The 21,348-nt window shown below is 38.1% G+C and overlaps 1 protein-coding gene across 7 annotated transcripts in view; it reads right to left on the reverse strand.

The window, feature by feature from the left end:
- Positions 1-4,467: 4,467 nt before the first annotated feature.
- PDE6H (phosphodiesterase 6H) overlaps positions 4,468-21,348 on the reverse strand; it is a 57,640-nt gene continuing 40,759 nt past the window's right edge. For 6 of the 7 annotated variants that reach the window (XM_030804385.1, XM_030804389.1, XM_030804384.1 and 3 more), the window contains 3 exons: positions 8,701-8,874; positions 7,626-7,666; positions 4,468-5,451 (listed from right to left, as the gene is read on the reverse strand). In XM_030804385.1, coding sequence (XP_030660245.1) covers positions 5,375-5,451; positions 7,626-7,666; positions 8,701-8,874 — 292 coding nt within the window. In that variant the 3' untranslated portion in view covers positions 4,468-5,374. Of the gene's footprint in view, positions 5,452-7,625; positions 7,667-8,700; positions 8,875-15,071; positions 15,207-21,348 lie in introns of those variants that run through there. The other variant, XM_030804390.1, reaches the window with a different exon arrangement.

Here is a 21,348-nt window from a genome sequence, read left to right on the forward strand (position 1 = left end):
CTTTTCACCCATTTGCCTCCTTCCTTCCCTCCCCCTTTAGTAGTCCCCGGTGTCTATTGTTGCGATCTTTATGTCCATGTGTACCCAATGTTTAGCTCCTATTTATAAATAAGAACACGTGGTATTTGGTTTTCTCTTCCTGTATTAATTAGCTTAGGATAATGGCCCCCAACTTGCATCCATGTTGCTACAAAGGACATAATTTTGTTCTTTTCTATGACTATGTAGTATTCTATAGAATATATGTGCCATTTGTTGTTTTTTTAATCCAATCCAGCATTGACTGGTACCTAGATTGATTCCAAGTCTTTGCTATTATGAATAGTGCTGTGACAAACATGGAAGAGCATGTGTCTTTTTTGGTAGAATGCTTTGCTTTCTTTTGGGTATATACCCAGTAATAGAATTGCTGGGTCAAATGGTAGTTTGGTTTTAAGTTATTTGAGAAATCTCCAAACTGCTTTCCATAGAGGCTGAACAAATTTACTTGCCCACTAACAGTGTATGAGCATTCCCTTTTTCCTGAAGCCTCTCTAGCATCTGCTGTTCTTTGACTTTTTAATAATGGCCATTCTGACTGGTGTGAGATGGTGTTTCATTGTGGTTTTGGTTTGCATTTCTCTGATGATTAGTGATATTGAGCAATTTTTCATGTTTGTTGGCCACTTGTATGTCTTTTTTCGAGAAGTGTCTGTTCATGTCTTTTGCCCACTTTTAAATGAGGTTATTTGTTTTTTGCTTATGTAATTGTTTCAGTTCCTTGTAGATTCTGGGTATTAGACCTTTGTTGGATGTAAAGTTTGCAAATACCTTCTTGCATTCTGTAGGTTGTCTCTTCATTCTGTTGATAGTTTCTTTTGCTGTGCAGGAACTCTTTAGTTTAATTAGGTCCCACTTATCAATTTTTGTTTTTGTTGCCATTGCTTTTAAGGGCTTAGTCATAAATCCTTTCCCATGGTCAATCTCCAGAATGATGTTTTCTAAATTGTCTTCTAAGATCCTTATAGTTTGGGATCTTACATTTAAATATTTAATCCATTTTGAGTTAATTTTTGTATAGGTAAAGATAGGAATCCAGTTTCATTCTTCTGCATGTGCAGCTATCCCAGCACCATTTATTGAATAGGGACTCCTTTCTCCATTGCTTATTTTTGTCAACTCTGTAAAAGATAAGATGGCTGTAGATGTGCAGCTTTATTTCTGGGTTCCCTATTCTGTTCCACTGGTCTATATTTTTTGTTTTTGTACCATGCTGTTTTGGTTGCTGTAGCCATATAGTATAGTTTTAAGTTGAGTAATGTGATGCCTCTGTCTTTGTTCTTTCTTGCTTAGGTTTGCTTTGGCTATTTGTACCACAGATATAAGACAAACCACTACTTCCTTTTATACAGATGACACTGATGGGGGAGAGATCTTACAGTTCAATCCAAAGATTCGCTGTTTCATAGGAAAACAGACAAAGCACATGAGCAGACAATTCACTGACAAGAACATAACAGTGACTTTTAAACTTATGAAACGCTGTTCATTTTCAGGCAAAATAAAAATGTAATAATATATGTAAAGGTATGAGTGTTTGGAAAAGTATGCATGAGTTGTATATGTTGTGTTAATGATTACAAATTTTTCAGAGGTGAATGTGGCAATATCCTTCAAAACCTGTCCATTCTACTCCTAGGAATTGGTCCTAGAGATAAACCGGTACAACTCTGGCATAAATATGGAGGCATTTGAGAAAATATGTAGAAGTCTAAAAATATCCAAAACGTCCATCACTATGACACTGGATAAATGAATTAGACCTCAATTATACAAATGAAACGTATGCTGCTACTTTAAAAAATGAGGTACATCAAAATGTACAGACAGAGTTTTCTTCAAGAAAAAATAAGTCAAAAATAGTATAGAATAGCAAATGTAGTATGTTATTACTGTGCAAAAAAAAGTGTATACATATAAGTGTGTCTATGCACAGAATGCCTCTGGCAGGATTCACAAAAAGCATAACAGGGATTGATGGAGAACGAGAGAGGGATGTAGGGCACTGGGTGGAAACAAGACTTATCTTGTACTGTGTTCACTTTTATACCCTTTTAATGTTCATCCTCTGTATGGATTACTTTTCCTTAGCCAAGCAATGCAACAGTTTAAATTGGTGAATGAATGGATGGGAAGAAATTCAGAACTAGCTATGTGGATTGAAAAGTCTAATAGAAATGGTTGTCTCCAAGTGTTGAAGTGCTTATTTGTTGCAGCAGGTGGCAGTACTAATACACGATTTGACTTTGTTACTGGACCCTGGAGAAATGTGAAAAAAAAAAAAAAGGCGGGGGGTATTAAACAAGCACTCTAGAAATAATTGGAAACTGAGGCTCTGTGCTTTAGGTCTTCTGGTCTAAAGGGAACAACTGAAATATATTTAGATGTATTAGTTGTTTTTTGGAATTTTTTGCTGAAAGGAAACTTGGCAATCATTATGTCTAAGATCCTGTTTTATTCTCAAATATTTGAGGCCAAAGAAGAAAAGTGAATTAGCTGACTATCTAGCAGGTACTTTGTAGCAGATCCAGGCAGAACCCAGGTCTCTCAATTGTTTTTGCCAAAAAAAAAAAGATACTGTGTCTGATGTTGCCAATCAACTTGATTGTTGCTTTTTTGAATTTCAGTTTTCATCAATCTGACTCTGCCCTCATATTGCAAAAAGCATCATGCTAGTTTATATATATATATACACACAATTTTGTGGCCTGTACAAGCCTTTCCCCCTAGCCTTTTATAAAACATAGTTCCTTTCCTATTTTCCCCTTTAAAACAGTTCAGTGTCATTCTTGCATGGTTCTCATTATATGAGTTTTATAGTGCTCAATCTTGTGTGATATTTTTTTCTCTTGTGCTAAATATTGGTCTAATTGATTATTCCTCTGTGCGTGTGTTTTCCCTCCACTTCTTTAGTTGTTGAGAAACTCCTCCTTTGTTACCCAGCTTGGGGTTGTCATCTCTTTGCCGCCAGGACTCAGATGAGGACAATGACTTACTTTATCTCTTTCATATGTGTTGTCTATACATTGAGGGGTTTCCTATTTTTTATTTAAAATAATAAAATGATAGGAATAGAAATAATAGGATTCTAGATATTGGAAGGGCTTTAAATTATGTCTACTCCAGCCTACCCCCAAATGCTAGACCGTGGCCTCAAAGACGTCTGCTTCTTCCTGCTTCATCATTCCTTTTTTTTTTTTTCAGACGGGGTCTCGCTCTGTCACCAGGCTGGAGTGCAGTGGCATGATCTTGGCTCACTGCAACCTCTGCTTCCCCGGTTCAAGTGATTCTCCTGCCTCAGCCTCCCATGTAGCTGGGACTACAGGTGCACGCCACCACACCCAGCTAATTTTTTTTTTTTTGTATCTTTAATAGAGACAGGGTTTCACCATGTTAGCCAGGCTGGTCTCAATCTCCTGACCTCATGATCTGCCTGCCTCAGCCTCCCAAAGTGCTGGGATTACAGGCATAAGCCACCACACCCAGTCTTCACCACTACTTTTTAAAAAGATCCGGTGTATTCAGGTTGTTACAGCTGTGGACCGTGACAACTTTTCAAATATTTGCTGGCAATGAATGTTTTCTTCTCTCAGCTAAATGTTATCAGTTCCTTCAACAATTCCCCATGTAACATAGTTTCTAGATCCTTCTTTACGTAGCCTTTGAATACGTTCTTTTGAGTGCATTTTATTTTGTCAATGTCATTGCTTCATTTTTAAAGAAATATTTGAAAAGTAAGCCAAATGTGAACCAGAGTCTCGCCCAGCTGGAGAAGAAGCCAGTCCTCCCTAACTGAGATGAACTAAAGGCACTGGTTGTCAAATGGAGCAGCTAACTTGAGAGGCAAGGGTTAGCTTTGGCAGGAGAGAAAGCAGGTGCCTGGGTGGAGGCAGGAGTTCCTGCTGAAGGAGGAAGCACACATTTCCACTGGGCCTCTGCGTGTCGTGGTTCCACTTCTGAATCTATACCTCAGTTTTTCTTTTGTACTTCTAATTTTCTGGCCAGAAGGTAACCTGATGATTCGTGCAAAATGGTTAACACAGGCCCTATAGCAGCCACAAGTCTTTGAATGCTGCACTCCTCCAAGACCACAAAGTCACAGAATTTATCACTACCATGAACCTTAGATTGTCTGATTCAGGAAAACATGAAGGTACAAAGGGTGAGATCTTTGCCCAAAATTTTATTGCAGTTTACTGGTAGAGACAGGATTAGAACCTGAATCTCTTGCTTCTCTATCATCCTGTCTCTCTCTTCGGTTAATTTACTCCATTCCTTTACCAGATTTCAAAACTGAAATGAAGAAATTCATACTGTTAGTTCCAAAGCAACCAAGTCACATAGAGGCAGCATTTGAGTTGCACTATTGCCATGAAAGTATTGGGAAAAGATAAGTATGAGCACATTACATTGACACAACTTCAGGGGTGAGGCAAACCATCATTTTATTTAGAGGGTCAACTGCCCATACTTTGCATATGAGTCTAAACCTTATAGCATATAAATCTTTTCAATTGACAGTTTAAAGGTTAGATTTACTACAGATGTACACAAAGCAGTCAATGTATGTAACTCCTGTGACTCCCGTTTTAAGTCTTTGGACAAAATAATTTCACTGAAGGGATGCTGTGGAAGGAAACCTTCCTCAAACAGAGTACCAAAAAGAAGGCTCACATTGTCAGAATTCTGAGTTTAAATCTCAGTTCCTCACCAACTTAGAACTATACAACTTAGAGCTGCATGAGACTTCTGGAATAACCTAGTTCAATAAAATTTAGACCCAGAAAGTACACAATTTACAAACTTACAGAATTCAAATCTTAATCCTATGCTGTTTTGTAAGCACTGCACTTATTTCCTGTATGACTGTGCCTTCTTTGTTTAACTGGTTGTCAGAACACAGCATCAGATATTTCCATGTAGCATTTAATATGACTTCACCAACATTCAAGGTAAATATCTCCTTTATTAAATAAGAGGAGGTGGGGAGTGACATAAATGTTGTCTTAAAAGTCTACTATTAATCATAATGAATGCCTAGCAAAAATAGATTTAAAGGACTTACACATAAAGAAAACGTAGAGAAATATTGATGACTTCTAACTAGCTGGTAGGAAAAGGTGGTCAAGTTTGAAATGCATCCACTATTTTGAGCTGTACTGCAAGAGAGATTCTGACAGTAAGAGAACTCTTAGTAGTAACTCATAGGAAATGACCTTGAAAGTCAAAGAAACCACTTCCAATCAGCTGAATTTCAAGATTCCAGCAGATCAACAGGGCAAAAGCAACCAAAATTACAGCAGATGTCATTGAGAGTGGCAGAACCTCTGGCACTTCAAATAATCCCAAACTGAGCGAGCTCATGCAATTCCAGGTGGCTGAATGCCTCCCACGGACAAATCACTGTGATATCTGCAAGAGATGGAAGAAGGGCATGTAAGCCAACCTCACCCCAAAGACAGCCTCTTCACAGAAAGACACCCTCCAAGCAGAGACACTTCACTCCTCTCTCCTGCTCACTGTCCCCTGACTGGGAAGTTCCCTGGCGTGGCCCTGTGGCCCAGGAAGGATCAGACCAATTTCTTAATTGTTGCGCCAGGCATCTCTGTTGGTTTCATTCTGCTTCCTCTTTGCGGAGGTGATCCACAGCTTTTGACTGGGGGGTTCCCTGTGGGGTACAGCCCACTGATCATACAGAGTCTCCCCAAACCACAACCACTAAGGAGGAGGCAGAAGTGGAATTCTAGTCAGGCCCAGGGTTAAAATGAGAAAGAGGAGAACTTTGAATCTCCCTCATCTAGGTATCCATAGTCTTCCCTACCAATCTAGATTGGTTTCTTCTCTAACTGTTCTTCTATTCCTTTACATTTTGAATTGCCTATATCCAATGACATATTGAGAAATGATCACAAGGCATCTTTTAATCCAGCTTCTTGTTTTAGACAATAAGATATTATTATCCCTGAGTTACAAAGAAGCTTGCTGACACACGGAAAGATGAAATAATTAGCAAAAACCACATAGTTGTAGGGCTGAGACTAGAACCAGGTCAAAGACCTCAGACTTTCACTCCCTCTAAACCTCTTTACATTATTCCAAATACACTGTCAGAGTCAAGCATATCTTCCAGATCCCAAAGCAAATTTGCTGGTCTTGTATGCACCTTGCCAAAATACGGAAGCAGTTGATCTAAGAGAATAGCAAATTTGCTTTATAACATGGCTGGAAAATTCATTCGAGACCCCAGGATTGGTATTTGCCTGCAGAAAGATACACTGAGGATTGCCTGGGAAGGACACTGCTTACTACAAGTGATACTGTTTATCAAAGGTGTGTTGGATGAGTTGAAAATATGTCCACACAAAAGCCTGCACATAAATATTTAGGGGTATTTTATTCATTATTGGCAAAACTTGGAAGAAACCAAGATATCTTTCAATAGTATAAAAAAACTGTGTATATCCCTACAATGGAGTATTATTCCATGATTTTAAAAAATGAGCTATCAAGCCACATAAAAACATGGAGAAACCTTAAATGAATATTGTTAAATGAAAGAAGCTAGTCCAGAAAAGCCAAATACTGTATGATTCTAACTATATGACATACTGGAAAAGGCAAAACTATAGAGACAGTAAGAAGATTAGTGGATGTGTGGGGTTTAGAGAGAGAGAGAAGGATGACCAGGTGGAGCATAGGGCAGCGAAACTATTCTGTATAAAACTATATGTACTACAGTATGTACTATAATGGTGGGTACATGGTATTTATCAAAACCCTTAGAATTTTACAACACAAAGGATAAAAATTCTAACACAAGCTATGGATTTTAATTAGCATATTCCATCAATATTGGCTCATCAAATATAATCACACTAATACAAGATGTTAATAATAGAGGAAACTGTAAAAGTGGAGACAGGTGGTAGAGAGGACATATAGGAACTCTGTACTTTCTGCAGATTTTTCTGTAAATCTTAAACTCCTCTAAGAAATAAAGTCTATTAATTTAAAAAAATGCAGTGATTGCATTCACTGTATGATACATAAAAATCTGGTAGCCAATTTTTAAAATTATATTGCAGGCATTCAGTATGTAAGATCCTCCTCTGGGTGCTAGAGGATGTGTAAAAAGAGGAAATTGGTAAGGAAGTGGTTTGCCTGGTAGAGTGGAGAGATCTCCAGACCTCACCCTTATTTCCAATAGTTCACTTGGTACAGACAAAAGACTGCCAATTCCTCTATGTCTCAGATTTCTCCCCTGAAAAATGAAGTTTGGGGAGATGAATTATGAAACTCTTTCTACCATAAAAGTCTGTAATTTATCACTGTATGCCCTCAAAAGTTGTTTGACAAAACAAGGTTTATGAAATTTTGGGCCTACCCTGATTTCTTTTAGGGCTTTTGTATCTGGGCACACATGTACTTATTTCGGAGGGTAAATTAAATCCCCACATTTCTATGTCTTCACAGATCTTCTGCCTTGGGTATTTCTCATAACTTTCAACTGCCCCTTGAGGCCCGAAGTATATAAAAAGGCAGAACTCCAAGTGCAAAATTCTCACTTAAATCAGTGGATGGCTTACCTGTTCCTAGCCCCTCCATTCCTGGAATGTCATCTCCAAATCTGTGGAAAAGAATAAAGGGTAAATTAGCTGAGATTAGAGCCAAAGAATTTTGGAGTCACTCACATGGAGAGTTTCTTGATTCAAGGGGAAAGAAGGAGAGGTTTAAGTGTTTGTATTTGAGAGACTCCTTTTGTTTGCACTGAACTGGAGCAAAGAAAATGTCACTCAGGCAGGTTTTGGTGTATCCCAGTGGAGAGATATTTCTCTCCTGTAGGAACTTAACCTAAAACAATTAAGAGTCAGAAAGAACTATCAGTGGGACAACTTAGTCAAGTTTCACTTTTTATAATAAAAATTGAAATGAGAAAGCAATACAAAAGGCATCAAAAATGATGAATTCATCCATTTGTTTATTTATTCAAAATCATTAACTAAGCATCTATTATATACCAGGCATTTTGTTAAGCACAGAGAGTTAAGAAGAAAACAGACAAATTTTCTGAGTGGTCTTAGCCTCAGAGAATAGATACAAATAAATAAATATAAGATAAGATAATGTAAGTTATGATAGCTGAATGTACAAAATGCAAACATGAAAGTAATGATAGTTTGTTAAAGAGAGTCAGGGGTAGCTTCAAAAAGAAATTAGCACGTGAGCTGTGGGTTGAAAAATGAATAGGATTTTGCCAAGGAGAGGAAGAGGAAATTAAAGAACTGAGGATACAAAATTGGAAGACATAAATATAAGCTATATTTTCTGGAAATGGTCAGTGGTTCAGTGTTACAGATTAACGTAGAGGTTGTGTCATAAAGAGGAGTGGTCATCAAAAGCCTGCAAGGCAAAGTCGAAGTTTATTGTAAAAAGCCTCCATTTGCCATGTTAAATTCGGCCACAGACCTGGAAGTTGAGAAGGAAAGAATTCCAGCGATAAAGACACAATTCATCAAAGATGGAGTTACAGAGGAAAAGAGAGGATGGAGTGGAAATTTTTGTAAGTCTGTTTAATATCGTGAGCACTAATTTCCCAACACAAAAGCAGTCATGTGGGAAAAAGAAAGTAATAGAAAGTTTTTCTTTTCATTTTGGTCTTACCCTTTCACACCTTTCTTTGGAGGTTTACTCTTGAATTGGCGAGTCTGCCTCTGCTTGAACTTGGGAGGGCCTTTGCGTGGGGTGGTAGGACCCTGATTTGAAGCTGGAGCAGCCAGAGTAGCATTGTCACTCATTTTAACGCCCCCGGGCAGCTGATGTTTCTCTTTCAGCCTCCTTAGACGTGAAAGATAAAAAAAGAAGATCTTTCAAGTCATGGGGACCATTGGTTATTAGATCTTTATTTTAGGCTGGAGAAGAAAAGTACTTCAATAAGAAAGCTCAGTATTTTGTGTTGACACAAAAGGGGAGAAGTTATCATCTTTAAAACAGATCTTTAACAAAACAGAGTATAAATCAATGCAGGCACTTAATGTAATGGAATGTTAACTTACCTTCTGCTATATTACTTATACAGTCTATCAGTTATGTAAACGGACAATTGATAGATTTTAAAACTCAGAAATCTAGGTAGCTACGCTGTTCTCATAGATCTGCCACTGAAAAAAATTTTTAAATAAATAAATTAAATTAAAGCTTCACATTAGGTATAACAAATTAAAATTTAAAAATAAATAAAATAGATTCGCCACAAGTGTTCTATGTGAATTTATTATGATTCTGTACTTCTCCGTGACTACCAGTTCTATCAGTTATAAAGAGAGGAAAATGGACTCAGTGATATCTATAGTCTTTTACAGCATCTGCAATTTCTTTAAGCTTTACATATTCTTCCATCCAGATGTAAAATAACCTGACTCTAAATGTTTATTGAGCATTTTTTATGGCCTCTGTTTTTTTATAGTCCTTCAAGTCCTTATAGTCTAAGATAGGATTATTTTGTTTAATCCTCACATGAACCAGAAACTTTTCTCTAGTTTTGGGAGATGACAACCTAGTTGTCTGGACAGGAGGACCCTCTGAAGCAGGAATACCAACACCCATGAATATATTCAACACATCTTAATACACACACACATAGAGAAGTTAATGAAGGATAATTAAGTAATAAGTTTGTGCTTCAAGTCTACATCGAGACATAAGGTTCTTCAGCCTCCATTTTTCACTAATCTTCAATGCTTTCTTCTATCCACACCATGGACCTATCCAATACGGTGTTCCCAGACTTTAATTTGGCTACAGAAACGCACATTGCCATTCTTCAAATACAAATCAAAGAACATTATTGAAAAAGATAAATGTAAACAATGCGTCATTGTGGATGACATTATCTTCTTTCTTCTTTTCTTTCATAAGAGTTAACAAAACTTGCTCTTGGAAGGAAGATCCTGAAAAGTCCCAAAGAACTCCAAATTGCTTTCGCCTCTTACCCTGAGCCAATCTCTTCTGTAAAATCTAGTGTGTGGGGGCTTTGTCTCCATAAGATTCCTTATTTCACCCATTACAGATTTATGCTAATATTCTTTTTTTTTTTTTTTTTTTTTTTAAGAGAGACAAGTTCTTGCTCCGTCAGCCAGGCTGTAGTGCAGCAGTGCAATTGCAACCATAGCTCACTATAGCCTCAAACTCCTGGGCTCAAGTGATCCTTCCGCCTCAGCCTCCCAAAGTGCTGGGTTTACAGGCATGACCCATCACACCAGCCTATGCTAATACTGTTAACTGCAAACCTCCCTGACAGTCTTTGGCTCATGCTAACAATGACTCTCTTTACTGGCTACACTGCATATCCCTCAAACCTCATATTCTATAACTTCCAGTTCATACTGTTTTCTTATTTCTTTCAAAATTGGGTTGCAATTATTATCCTCGCCTCCAAGATTTAAATTCTGATTATTACTAAATTATTACCCTTGCCAGTACCAGGGGTGGTGAGATTGGCCAGGACCCTGGACCACCTGCTCATGCTGTGATTTCTTCCTTTATCCCCTACTGGACTAGCTTCATGAGGCTGCCCTTCCAGACTCAGAACCTACAACAGTGCATGGTGTATGGTAATTACACCCTATATATTGTATTTGTCAAATGAGTTAATAAATTAATTTAGAAATTGAACAGGCTGGGTGCAGTGGCTCAAACCTGTAATCCCAGCACTTTGGGAGGCTGAAGCTGGCGGATCACGAGGTCAGGAGATCAAGACCATCCTGGCTAAGATGGTGGAAACCCCGTGTCTACTAAAAATACAAAAAATTAGCCACGCGTGGTGGCGGGCTCCTGTAGTCCCAGCTACTTGGGAGGCTGAGGCAGGAGAATGGTGTGAACCCGGGAGGCGGAGCTTGCAGTGAGCCGAGATGGCGCCACTGCACTCCAGCATGGGCGACAGGGCAAGACCCCGTCTCAAAAAAAAAAAAAAAAAAAAAAGAAAAGAAAAAAAGAAAAAGAAAAAAACAAGAAATTGAACAAATACCGTAAACCTTAGGTCATGAGATCCTGACCCTTTGACTTCTCCATCAGAGCACAGAGAAGTCATTAGCTTTCACGCTTTAGGAAATGCACTGCCAGTTCCTCAGCTCACTAAATTCAGTTCCTGTTCTGTGGGCCCTCTCTACCCCTGGTGGGCAGGCAAACTTTGTGCCTGTCCCAAGTGTGGTTTGGACCCTGGGAATCGCTGGTGAGCAGCCAAGATCTGCGCTGTGCTCAGAGTGGACCACCAGTAACTGACACATCCCAGCCCTGCCAGAGTCACAGAGGGCAGCTAGAGAATTGCTCTCAGATCAAGGTTTTTGAACTGCCCAGGATTTTCAAGGTAGAAGAAATCAAAAAGTTTCTTTTCTCTCATCTAAAGAATCTGTTAGGGTTAGAATTGCCAGATTAAGCAAAAAAAAAAAAAAAAAAAAAATACAAGACACCCAGTTCAATTTGAATTTCAAACAAATAATTTTTTTTAGTAAAGTATATCTCAGCTGTTTCATGGTACATATTTATACTTTAAAAAGTCATTTTTTTTTCTGGAATTCAAATTTAACTGGCATCCTTCGTTTTTATCTGGCAACCCTAATAAGATCCAATTATGTTGGATCCAGAGTTCTATAATGTAAGGGCCTAAAGTGACCCTCATGGGTCAAATTGCCCTTTGATGGTAACACGGTAGAGAGTACTCTTTAGAATCAAATTGGTATAGTTTTATGTTTCTACTCCACAGAACTGGCTACGTGACTTAGGATAAGTTTTGTAATCCTCTGTGGGTCTTATTCCATCTATAACATGAATCAAATAATGCCTTCCTTTTAGGGTTATGGGGAAATTTTAGGAAGACAATATATGTAGAGTGGTACAAAGTGTTCAAAAAGAGCAAATATATGCTAGACCTACTGAGAGAAAAGAAAGCCATGTAAACAAATCTGTGGTTATGACACTTGTTCACCTGGACTCTGCACCTCCTTCCTCTGGGCCAACTGCTGAAGAGCCCTTGCCATACACCTGAGGGGCAATTGTCATCCGCCCTTGCTGGGTAATCCTCTGCTTCCTTCAAACACCCCAACTGTTGACTTATTTGTGGTCTTAAAATTCTGTCTTAAGAAGCTTTCCTTGAATTCCTTTGACACCCTAACAGCAACCCCGAAGAATTTCAAAATCACACGTGACATCCATATTCCCCAATGATACATCCCCTTTTTTCTTGAAAGTTTCTTCTGCATGTTTACATAATTTTGAAGTTACACCTCTAGGCTTAGAAAGTGTTCATATCTGAGTTTGAGGCATTACATGAAAGAAGCCTCCTCAGAAAGAGTTACATAACAGTTGCCAGGTTAATCCCTTGATCCTAATGGTGCTCAGGATTTGCACTAAGTAACCGGAACAGTCGACTAATCCCTATGCAGTTTCTGTCATAGATTTACCCTCCAATTCTCTCTGCAAAACCTTTAGGAAGGGTAGAACACCTCTGACCTTTTCCTGCATTGGAAGCCAGTCCTGTTGCCCATAAACATCACCAAAGGCTAACCTCATCCTGACCACACTTTTCTAGAAATTCCAAGGGCATCTGGAGCTGAGTAACCCTAAATGTATTATCAGACTTGATTTTAGCTGAAAGAAGTTTCACATTTTTTTCCTCCAAAAGCATTAAGCAATTTATTCTTTTGTGAGGCAGAACATTTTCCTGTTTTAAAGCAATGTTAGCCCTTCCCCTTTTGAAGATTACAAACTGTTTTTCTGCAGAAATAAGTGGATGCCGCAAAGTAATATTTCAAGGCATACTTTTGTAGGGGACTGGGATTAGGGTCAATTTAACAAAGTTAAAGATTTGTATAAAGCAAAAAATCATCTTCTGTTGCTTTATACAGCAAAGCCCAGCTGTATACAGTGACAGGGGATGATCCTCTGAAAAGCAGTTTTAGGAGGTTCCTGAGACAGCCTCTCTGATGCTGCTGTTATCACCTTACACTTCCAGCTCTCTTTTTCTCAGCAACGATATAGACAGATAGACCAGTCCATTGTTGGTGGACAAAGAAAGAGGCTGGAAGGAGCTGGGAAGGGAAGTACTGCTGGGGTTGAGACCATAAATATCACCCAGGGTCCTGCTGAGGCAGAGAAAATCAATAATTTGAAAAGCAAAGCAAGACCCAAACCAAAGCCATAAAAAAAAATTACCAAAAATCCAGCCAGCACCCTGCTTCAGAATGGAACAAACAAACACTTTGACCTCAAAGGCAGAAGGCTCAGCCACCTGCACTGCCCTGCGGTCATTCGCATGCTCACTCTCAGCTCCCCTTCTCCTTTTCCTCACACTCACACCAGCCTACCAGTGCCTGGGCCAAGTTTGCAAGCACATCCTGGGAGTAAAGAACTGTTTTCTCTGTGGTTATTTAGTGCCACAGATTCCTCCTTCTTCAGAAAACTGTTTACTATGAAGCTGCAAACAGGGAGGTCACTGTTGGGCTCCTTCTAAATGAATTCAGTAATCAAGTTTTGCAGTGACCTTGTAATAATCAAGTTTCACTTATTTGCTTGTCCCATGGCATAACGAGAAGGTCTGCATGTATCTCCTTCATATTCTTTCCCATTTTCATCTCCAGCCACAGCCCAGGCCCAGAGGTCCAACATGTTTTCTTCTGCAAATTTTCTTTTAGAACCTGACCAACCCCCCAAAGCCCTTCAATTATTCTGCTCAAATTCACCAGAAGTTCAGAAGTACTCACGGAGCTGAATGTTGTTCCTATCAGCTGCCCAGCTGCCTTCTTTGTAAAAGACAAAAGGATCTTTGCATCCTGATTTATCTCCCTGTAATACCCTTATGCTGCTTAATCTCACCGTCATAAGCTCAGAACAGCAACCCAGGTGCAAAGAAGTTAGGAGAACATGGGTTGAGGCTAGGACAGGCTTAGGAGTTTTCCAATAATAGAGACCCTTTCAAAACTGACTTGGGTTCATTCCAGTCAACAATAAAATAGGTATTGTATTCACAAAAACACAAAAAGTGTTGATATCCAAGGGTAAATTTCAGTTTGTGATTCAGTATCTTCTGTCTTTTTTTTATTCTCACCTTTAGTTTTCGCTACCCCCATTTCTTCCCTTTCCCTGACAACCACACACCTATGTTCACAATCACACACACACACACATATACACAGTGACATAATTCTTATGGGGCTCTAGATAACTGGAGAGAAGAGAGGGAGCCACAGTGCCTCCTGCTATATAGGGACATTGAACATGCGGGCAGTGACATTGGGAAACACACAGTATCTCTCCCTAACTGGTATTGTGTGTATTTCCTCAGAGAGATGGAATCTCAGAGTCAAAACTGATATCAAATTCAGTGATATCTGACACAGAAAGGGCCCAAATGACAGCTAGGAATTGTTAACTGAGGACACTTATTTGAGAATCGATTGCTGGATCTTCCGTATCTAAATGTTTCAGGGTGCAGGGTCTAGGGTACAATCCAATTTACTGAGACTCCTTGACTCAGTCTTCCTATTATATTGATCCACTAGTATTAATTATTAATAGATTAATACTTTTTCTATTTTAAATCGATCTCAACCCATATGCTAGTTATCAGTAAGCTCTTTTGATAAATTTATCATAGAAAGATTAAGTGACCTATTCAAGGCTGCAAATAAAATTAATAGTGGAGCCAGGAACTGGGCCCAAATCTGGAAGAACCTTGCATATTCAATTGTCTTTCTGCTATACTACATCAAAGCAGACATGGACCAACATGTCTGTTTGCTGGTCACTTCCACGCCTTGCCAGTGAATTTCAGTGTTCCTTCCCCAGTTGTTATCTATTAGAGAATTACACTCCATAACATTATAGAGAAAGAAGGTCAATTTATCCTTTCTAGACAGGGAGAGGTTCTTAACCTGCAGCCCTAAGCAGATTACATGAGCAACTAAACAGCTCTAGAGTCATTCATATGCTCTCCCCTGGTCTTTACCAAAATTCCTCTGAGTTATGAAAGCAACAAATACCTTGCAAAGCCAGGAAAGTGTTTGGTCTCTGGATGGGTCCTCCTGCTCCCTCCTCTGTATCTCCATTACCATTCACATCTTCCTTTACTGTTACATACCAGACACGTGAATGTTTAGATGCTTATCTGTCAAACTTTTACATATTCTCCATTTTCTTGATGAAAGAATACAAATTTTAAGGACAGTGGAAAGCGCCAAAAGCTGAGTGAATGTTCTAAAATGTTGTTACTCAAAGTGCAGCAGCAGCATCACCATCTGTGCACTTGTTAAAAATGCAGCATTTCAGCCCTGCTCCATGCTTACCGAATCAGAATCCGCATTTTAACAAGGTCCAAGGTGATGTGTTTGCATATTAATGTTTGAAAAGTACTGTTCTAGACCCATATGCAGGCTTGGGTTTACCACTTATCTGCTATATGGAAAAACTGTCACCTCTCTGAGTCTCAGTTTCCTCATATGTAAAATGAATGATTTAGAATGTCAGGGTTCTCAAATTTTTTTCATCCCAGTACACTTGAGAAAGATAATCTTGTGATTCTCAATGTTGAATATGGGGATGGTTGTGCCATACGTCTTCTTCCTCCAAAGAAAATCCAGGAGAGAGAAGAGTGACAGGTTAGGGGTGTGGAGAAAGTCTAGGTGTATAGTTTGAAAAATTCTCCTAAAGCCACTCTAATATGGTTCTCAGGGGTTTAGAATTAGAAAATTCTTAAATTACTCTACGGTCTTAAAAATCTATGTTCCTTCTTGTTTTGGACCCAGTAAAGTAGACACATTTCCTCTCATGCCTCTTGCTAAGTACAGCTAAAAACCCTGGATATTATATATAACAGAAACATGGAATATTTCAAAATATTTGAGAGAAGGAAAACCAAAGAGAGGCTTTAGATGCCAGGAACAATATAGCAGTAAGTTTCCTGAATTTTCTCTTTGTTTTGTATATCCTGATGTTGATGCAGGAAAAGACAGTAACCCAAAAACACCAAGAGGAGTGAAAAAACAAAAAACCTCCCCAAAAGCCTGTTTTCTGTAGACAAGTGACCAAGAGAGTAGCAAACTAGCAAGAACGAAAACATTTAAACAAAAACTACCCTACTCTAGTCAAATACCATGGAAAAAAAAACATGACATGAGTCAGCAAAGGCTGAGTGGAGAGCCAAGACTTTCATCTTGATTCAGCTACAACGGGGTGACTTTCTTTCTCCCACCCTAGCTGGGTAGCATCAGAGAAAGCCACATTGGGATCTTGGACTTTCACCTCCAACCAGTCATAACGAGGCCACCTTCTTCTCCCTACCAGAGCAGTATCAAAGAAGCCCAAGTGGGAAATTTCACCTTCATTCAGAAATAACACAGCATGTAAAAAAGCATGAAATAAAGATTTTAGAACTGAAAAATAGAATAACCAACATAAAAAACTCAATGGATAGGCTCAAAAACAGAATGGAGAATAAAGAAGAAAGAATAAGTGAACTTGAAGAAAGAACAATAGAAAACACCCAATCTGAACAAAAGACAGAAAATAAACCCACCTCCCACAAAAAAATGAATAGAACCTCACAGATCTGTGAGACTAAAGGACCTAATATTTATGTCATCAGCATCTCAGAAGGAAAGGAGAAAAGAGGTGAAGCTTAAAAAGTACTGGAAGAAATAATGGCTAAAAATTTTCCAAATGTAGTGCAGGACATAATTGTATAACATCAAGGAGGTGGGAAACCCCGGTGGGATAAACTCAAAGAAATCTACACCAAAATACACCATAGCTAAACTTCAGAAAACTAAAGACAAAGAAAAAAATTAGAAAGCAGTGAAAGAGAAGCAACACCTTATCTGTAAGAAAAATAACCCAACTGACAGCAGATTTCCCATTAGAAACCAGGGGGACTAGAAGGATATGGCACATTTTTCATGTCCTGAGAAAAAGAACTGTCAACCCTGACTTCTATGTCATGTGAATTTATCCTTCTTCGGAATAAGAGGAAATAATGACATCCTCAGACAAAGGAAGACTAAGAGAATCTATAATCAGAAGACCTACTCTAAAAGGATGACTAAGGAAAATTTTTGAAACAAAAAATAAATGATAAAAGAATGAATTTTAGACTATCTGAAAAGAAAAATGGAAGATAAGAAACTCAACCAACTTCAGCAAGGCTTGGTGGAGAACAAAACATTGTTCAAGGCACTATGAGGTTCTAAGGGTCTGGTCATCATCTTGGATCAGGGATTCATCCACTGTTTCCTGTTTGAAGTGGCTGCTCTTCCTGTCTCTACTACTCTGACTCCTACTGACTCTCAGGGGATTGGTGTAGGCTGGGCAAGCAACAGTCAATACACATTGCCTCTGTTGGATGGAGCAGTTTTACCAGATACCTTCATAGTTCATTGCCTAGTCTAGTGATGGCTGATTTCTGGTCAGTTTATCTCTCATCTTATCAACCAGGTAATCGGGCTATATGGCTGTAAGTAAAATGACCAATCTCAAAGGAATTCCTCCAAAATAACTTTGGTGTATTGAACACTCTAAGCTTTCACAGAAACAAGAAATAAAGCTAATGGGAACCTCACTATTGATACATTCAATAACATAAATAAATCACAGAAACATTTTGCTAAATGAAAAAATCCACAGTCAAAAGGCAGTATACTGTTTGACTTCATTTGTGACATTCCGGCAAGGCAAAACTATAGGGTTGGAGAATAGATCACTGGTTGCTAGGGACTGTGATTGAGTGGAGAAGTTGACTCCAAAGAGAAAATTCAAGAAATTTTATGAGCAGTGGTGGAATTATTTGGAATCCTGATCATAGTGGTAGACATACAACTGGATGCATTTGTCAAAACCCATATGTCCATCACAAGGAGTAAGCTCTACTGTATGCAAATTTTATTACTAAATATAATAAGATGATTTTCTTAAATCTGTATTCCACAGCTCTATAACTTTTGGTTCTTGATCCCTTCTGACAGATGGAAAAGTATTATTAATTATATATTGGAAAGTAGAGTGCAGGTACTAAGTAATTAGAAAGTAATTAAAAATTTAGCTGTCCTTTAGCTGCTTACGCAAGTGCTAATCTCTAATCTTTCTTTAGTGCTTCTTAAAATACCAGTGAGTGGGAAGACACATTAAAGTCACATTTCCTCCACATTTGGAATCTCCTAGACTGAACTTTCCACTCTGACTAATGCATAGTGGACTCCAGAGGCGAACACACTAAACGTGAAAAAGGAATGTACAAGCCTGGCCCCTCTTTCCCTAAATACCCTACGTTTGATTCTCCAGAACAACATTAATCTTGGAAAAAAACTTATGAATTAAAAACACAATATTCTTTTCCAGAAAACAGATAAGAGGAAACACTTCCCAACTCATTTCATGAGGCCTATTTTATCCTGACACCAAAACCAGAGAAAGAAAATTAAAAAGGAAATTACAGACCAGTATCTCTCATAAATTTAGATGCAAAAATTCTTAACAAAATATTATCAAATTAAATACAGCAATGTATAAAAAGAACAATACACTAGGGTCAAGTGGGATTTATTCCAGCTTGCAAGGCTTATTAAATATTCAAAAATTAATCAACATAATCCATTATATTAACAAGCTAAAGAAGAAAATCAGATGATCATATCAATTGATGAAAATATGATTAATAAAATCCAAAACCCACTAATGATAAAAACTCTCAGCAAACTAGGAATAGAACTAGGAATTCTATGAGAATAAGATTCTCATAAAGAAGCTATGAAAACCTACAGATCAATGAAACAGAATAGAAAACTCAGATATAGACCTACACAAATATGCCCGATTAATTTTTGACAAAAGAGACAAAAGCAATGCAATAGGAGAGGGATGGTCTGTTCAACAAATGGTGCTGGAAAGCATGGACATTTTGCTTATGGGTATCCATAAACCGAGAGGAGAAGGAGAAAGAGAAGGAGGAGAAGGAAGAGGAGAAGAGGAAGAATCTTAAGCCTCACACATTATGCACCCCAAAAACCTCACACCTAGTACAGAAATTAACTCAAATGAATCACAGACTAAAACATAACATGTAACACTATGAAACTTTAATTTAAAAATACGAGAGAAAATCTCCAGGCCCTTGGACTAAGTGAAAAGTTCTTACACTTGCCAGTGAAAACACAATCCATAACAGTAAAAATGGATAAATTTGACCTCATTAAAATTAAAAATATTTGCTCTGTGAGAAACTCTGATGGGAGAATTGAAAGACAAATTACAAATTGGAAGACAGTGTTTGAAAACCCTATACCCAGCAAGGGATTTGTATCTCAAAAATGTAAAGAACTCTCAAAACTCAAGATTAAAGAGGCAGCCAACTCAATTAGAAAATGAACGTGAAACACGTGTAAACATTTCAGTGACGAGGATATGTAGATTACAAGCACACAAAAAGATATTCACCGTAATCATCCATTAGGGAAATACAAATTAAAACCACAATGAGAAATCACCACACACCTATGATAATGATTAAAAAAAACATAATGTAACACTAAATTATTGCACAGATATAGAAGAAGCTGGATCACTTGTGCATTGTGAGTGGGAGTGTAAAATGGGACAGCCGCTATGGAAAACCATTTGGCCAGTTTTCCTAAAAATAAACATGGATTTACCATGCAACCTAGCAATTGCACTTTTGGGTGTTCGTCCAGTGAAGTGAAAACTTGTGTCCACAAGTGTTTATAGCAGCGTTATTCATACTAGCCCCAAACTGGAAACTATCCAAATTTCCTATAATGAGTGAATAGTTACACAAACTGTGGTACTTTTATACCATGAAAATACTGCTCAGCCGTAAAAAGAAATGAAGTTATTGATACCTACAACAACTGGTATGAACCTCAAGGAAATTATGCTAAAGGAAAAAAGCCAATTACAAACGTATGTATGATTCCATTTACATAATATTCTTTTTAAAAATTTTTATTTTGAGTTCAGGAGTACGTGTGTGCAGGTTTGTTACGCAGGTAGAGGGGGGTTTGTTGTACACATTATTTCATCGCCCAGGTATAAAGCCTAATATCCATGAGTAATTTTTCCTGATCTGCTCTCTCTTCCCACCCTCCATTCTCCAATAGGCCTCAGTGCATGTTGTTTCCCTCTGTGCGTCCATGTGTTCTCATAATTTAGCTCCCACTTATAAGTGAAAATATACAGTATTCGGTTTTCTGTTTCTGCATTAGTTTGCTAAGGATAAGGGCCTCCAGCTCCATCTATGTCCCTGCAAAGGACATGATATCCTTTTTTAAGGCTTTTTTATGTTCTTTTTTATGGCTTCATAGTATTCCATGGTGTATATGTACCACATTTTGTTTATCTAGTCTATCATCCATTTATTTAATATTTTTAAAATTAAAAAAATTATAGAGAGGGTGAACAATTTAGTGGTCACCAGGGATTAGGGATGGGTGTGAGGAGGTTGGTGTGGCTACAGAAGGGTAGAACAAGTAAGCCTCACAGTGATGGCCGAGTTCTGTATCTTCGTCGTGGTGGTAGTTAGAAGAAGCTTCACATGCAATAGAACTACACACACACACACACACACACACACAGACACACACACACACATACGAGTGCATATATAACTGGAGAAATAGGAGTAGGCTCTGAATTGTATCAATGTCAGTTTCCTGGGTTGATATTATACACATTTATGCAAGATGGTGACATGGTAGAGAGAAAGTGAACATTTCTTTTCAATTTTCTGTAAACCTATAAGTATTTCAAAGTGTAAATTTAAATAAATTTGTCATTCGAAAATTCATAAGAAGGATGCATAGCAACTTCACCATAGTAGCAATCAGATAAATATTTGTTCAAAGCTGAAATATAGGTGACCTGACTCAGCAGGCAGAGCTGTTTCCCCTTTTCCTATACTCCCCTCTCAAGCCATTCCTCCTTTGCTTCCTTTGTAGGCATCTCTCCCGTCATCATTTCTAAATACTGAGGTTTCCTAGTATATTGGCCTTTCTCATTAATTCCGCTGGTATTTTTTGACAATATACTATGTTTTTAGTTAGTGCTCTAGTCTCTGAGATACAGCAGTGAATAAGACGAGGTCCCTGACCTTACAGAGCTCACAGCCTTGTGGAGACATGGATAACAAACAGAAAAAATAATACATGGGAAATATGTCAAGGGATGTTACATGCTAGAAATAAAAATAAAGCAAAATGATGAAATAGAGGCACTATTTTAAATTTAATGGTTAAAAAAGACCTCTCTGAGAAATTG

This window comes from Nomascus leucogenys, chromosome 23, assembly GCF_006542625.1.
Source record: "Nomascus leucogenys isolate Asia chromosome 23, Asia_NLE_v1, whole genome shotgun sequence".
NCBI classification, from domain to species: Eukaryota; Metazoa; Chordata; class Mammalia; order Primates; family Hylobatidae; genus Nomascus; species Nomascus leucogenys.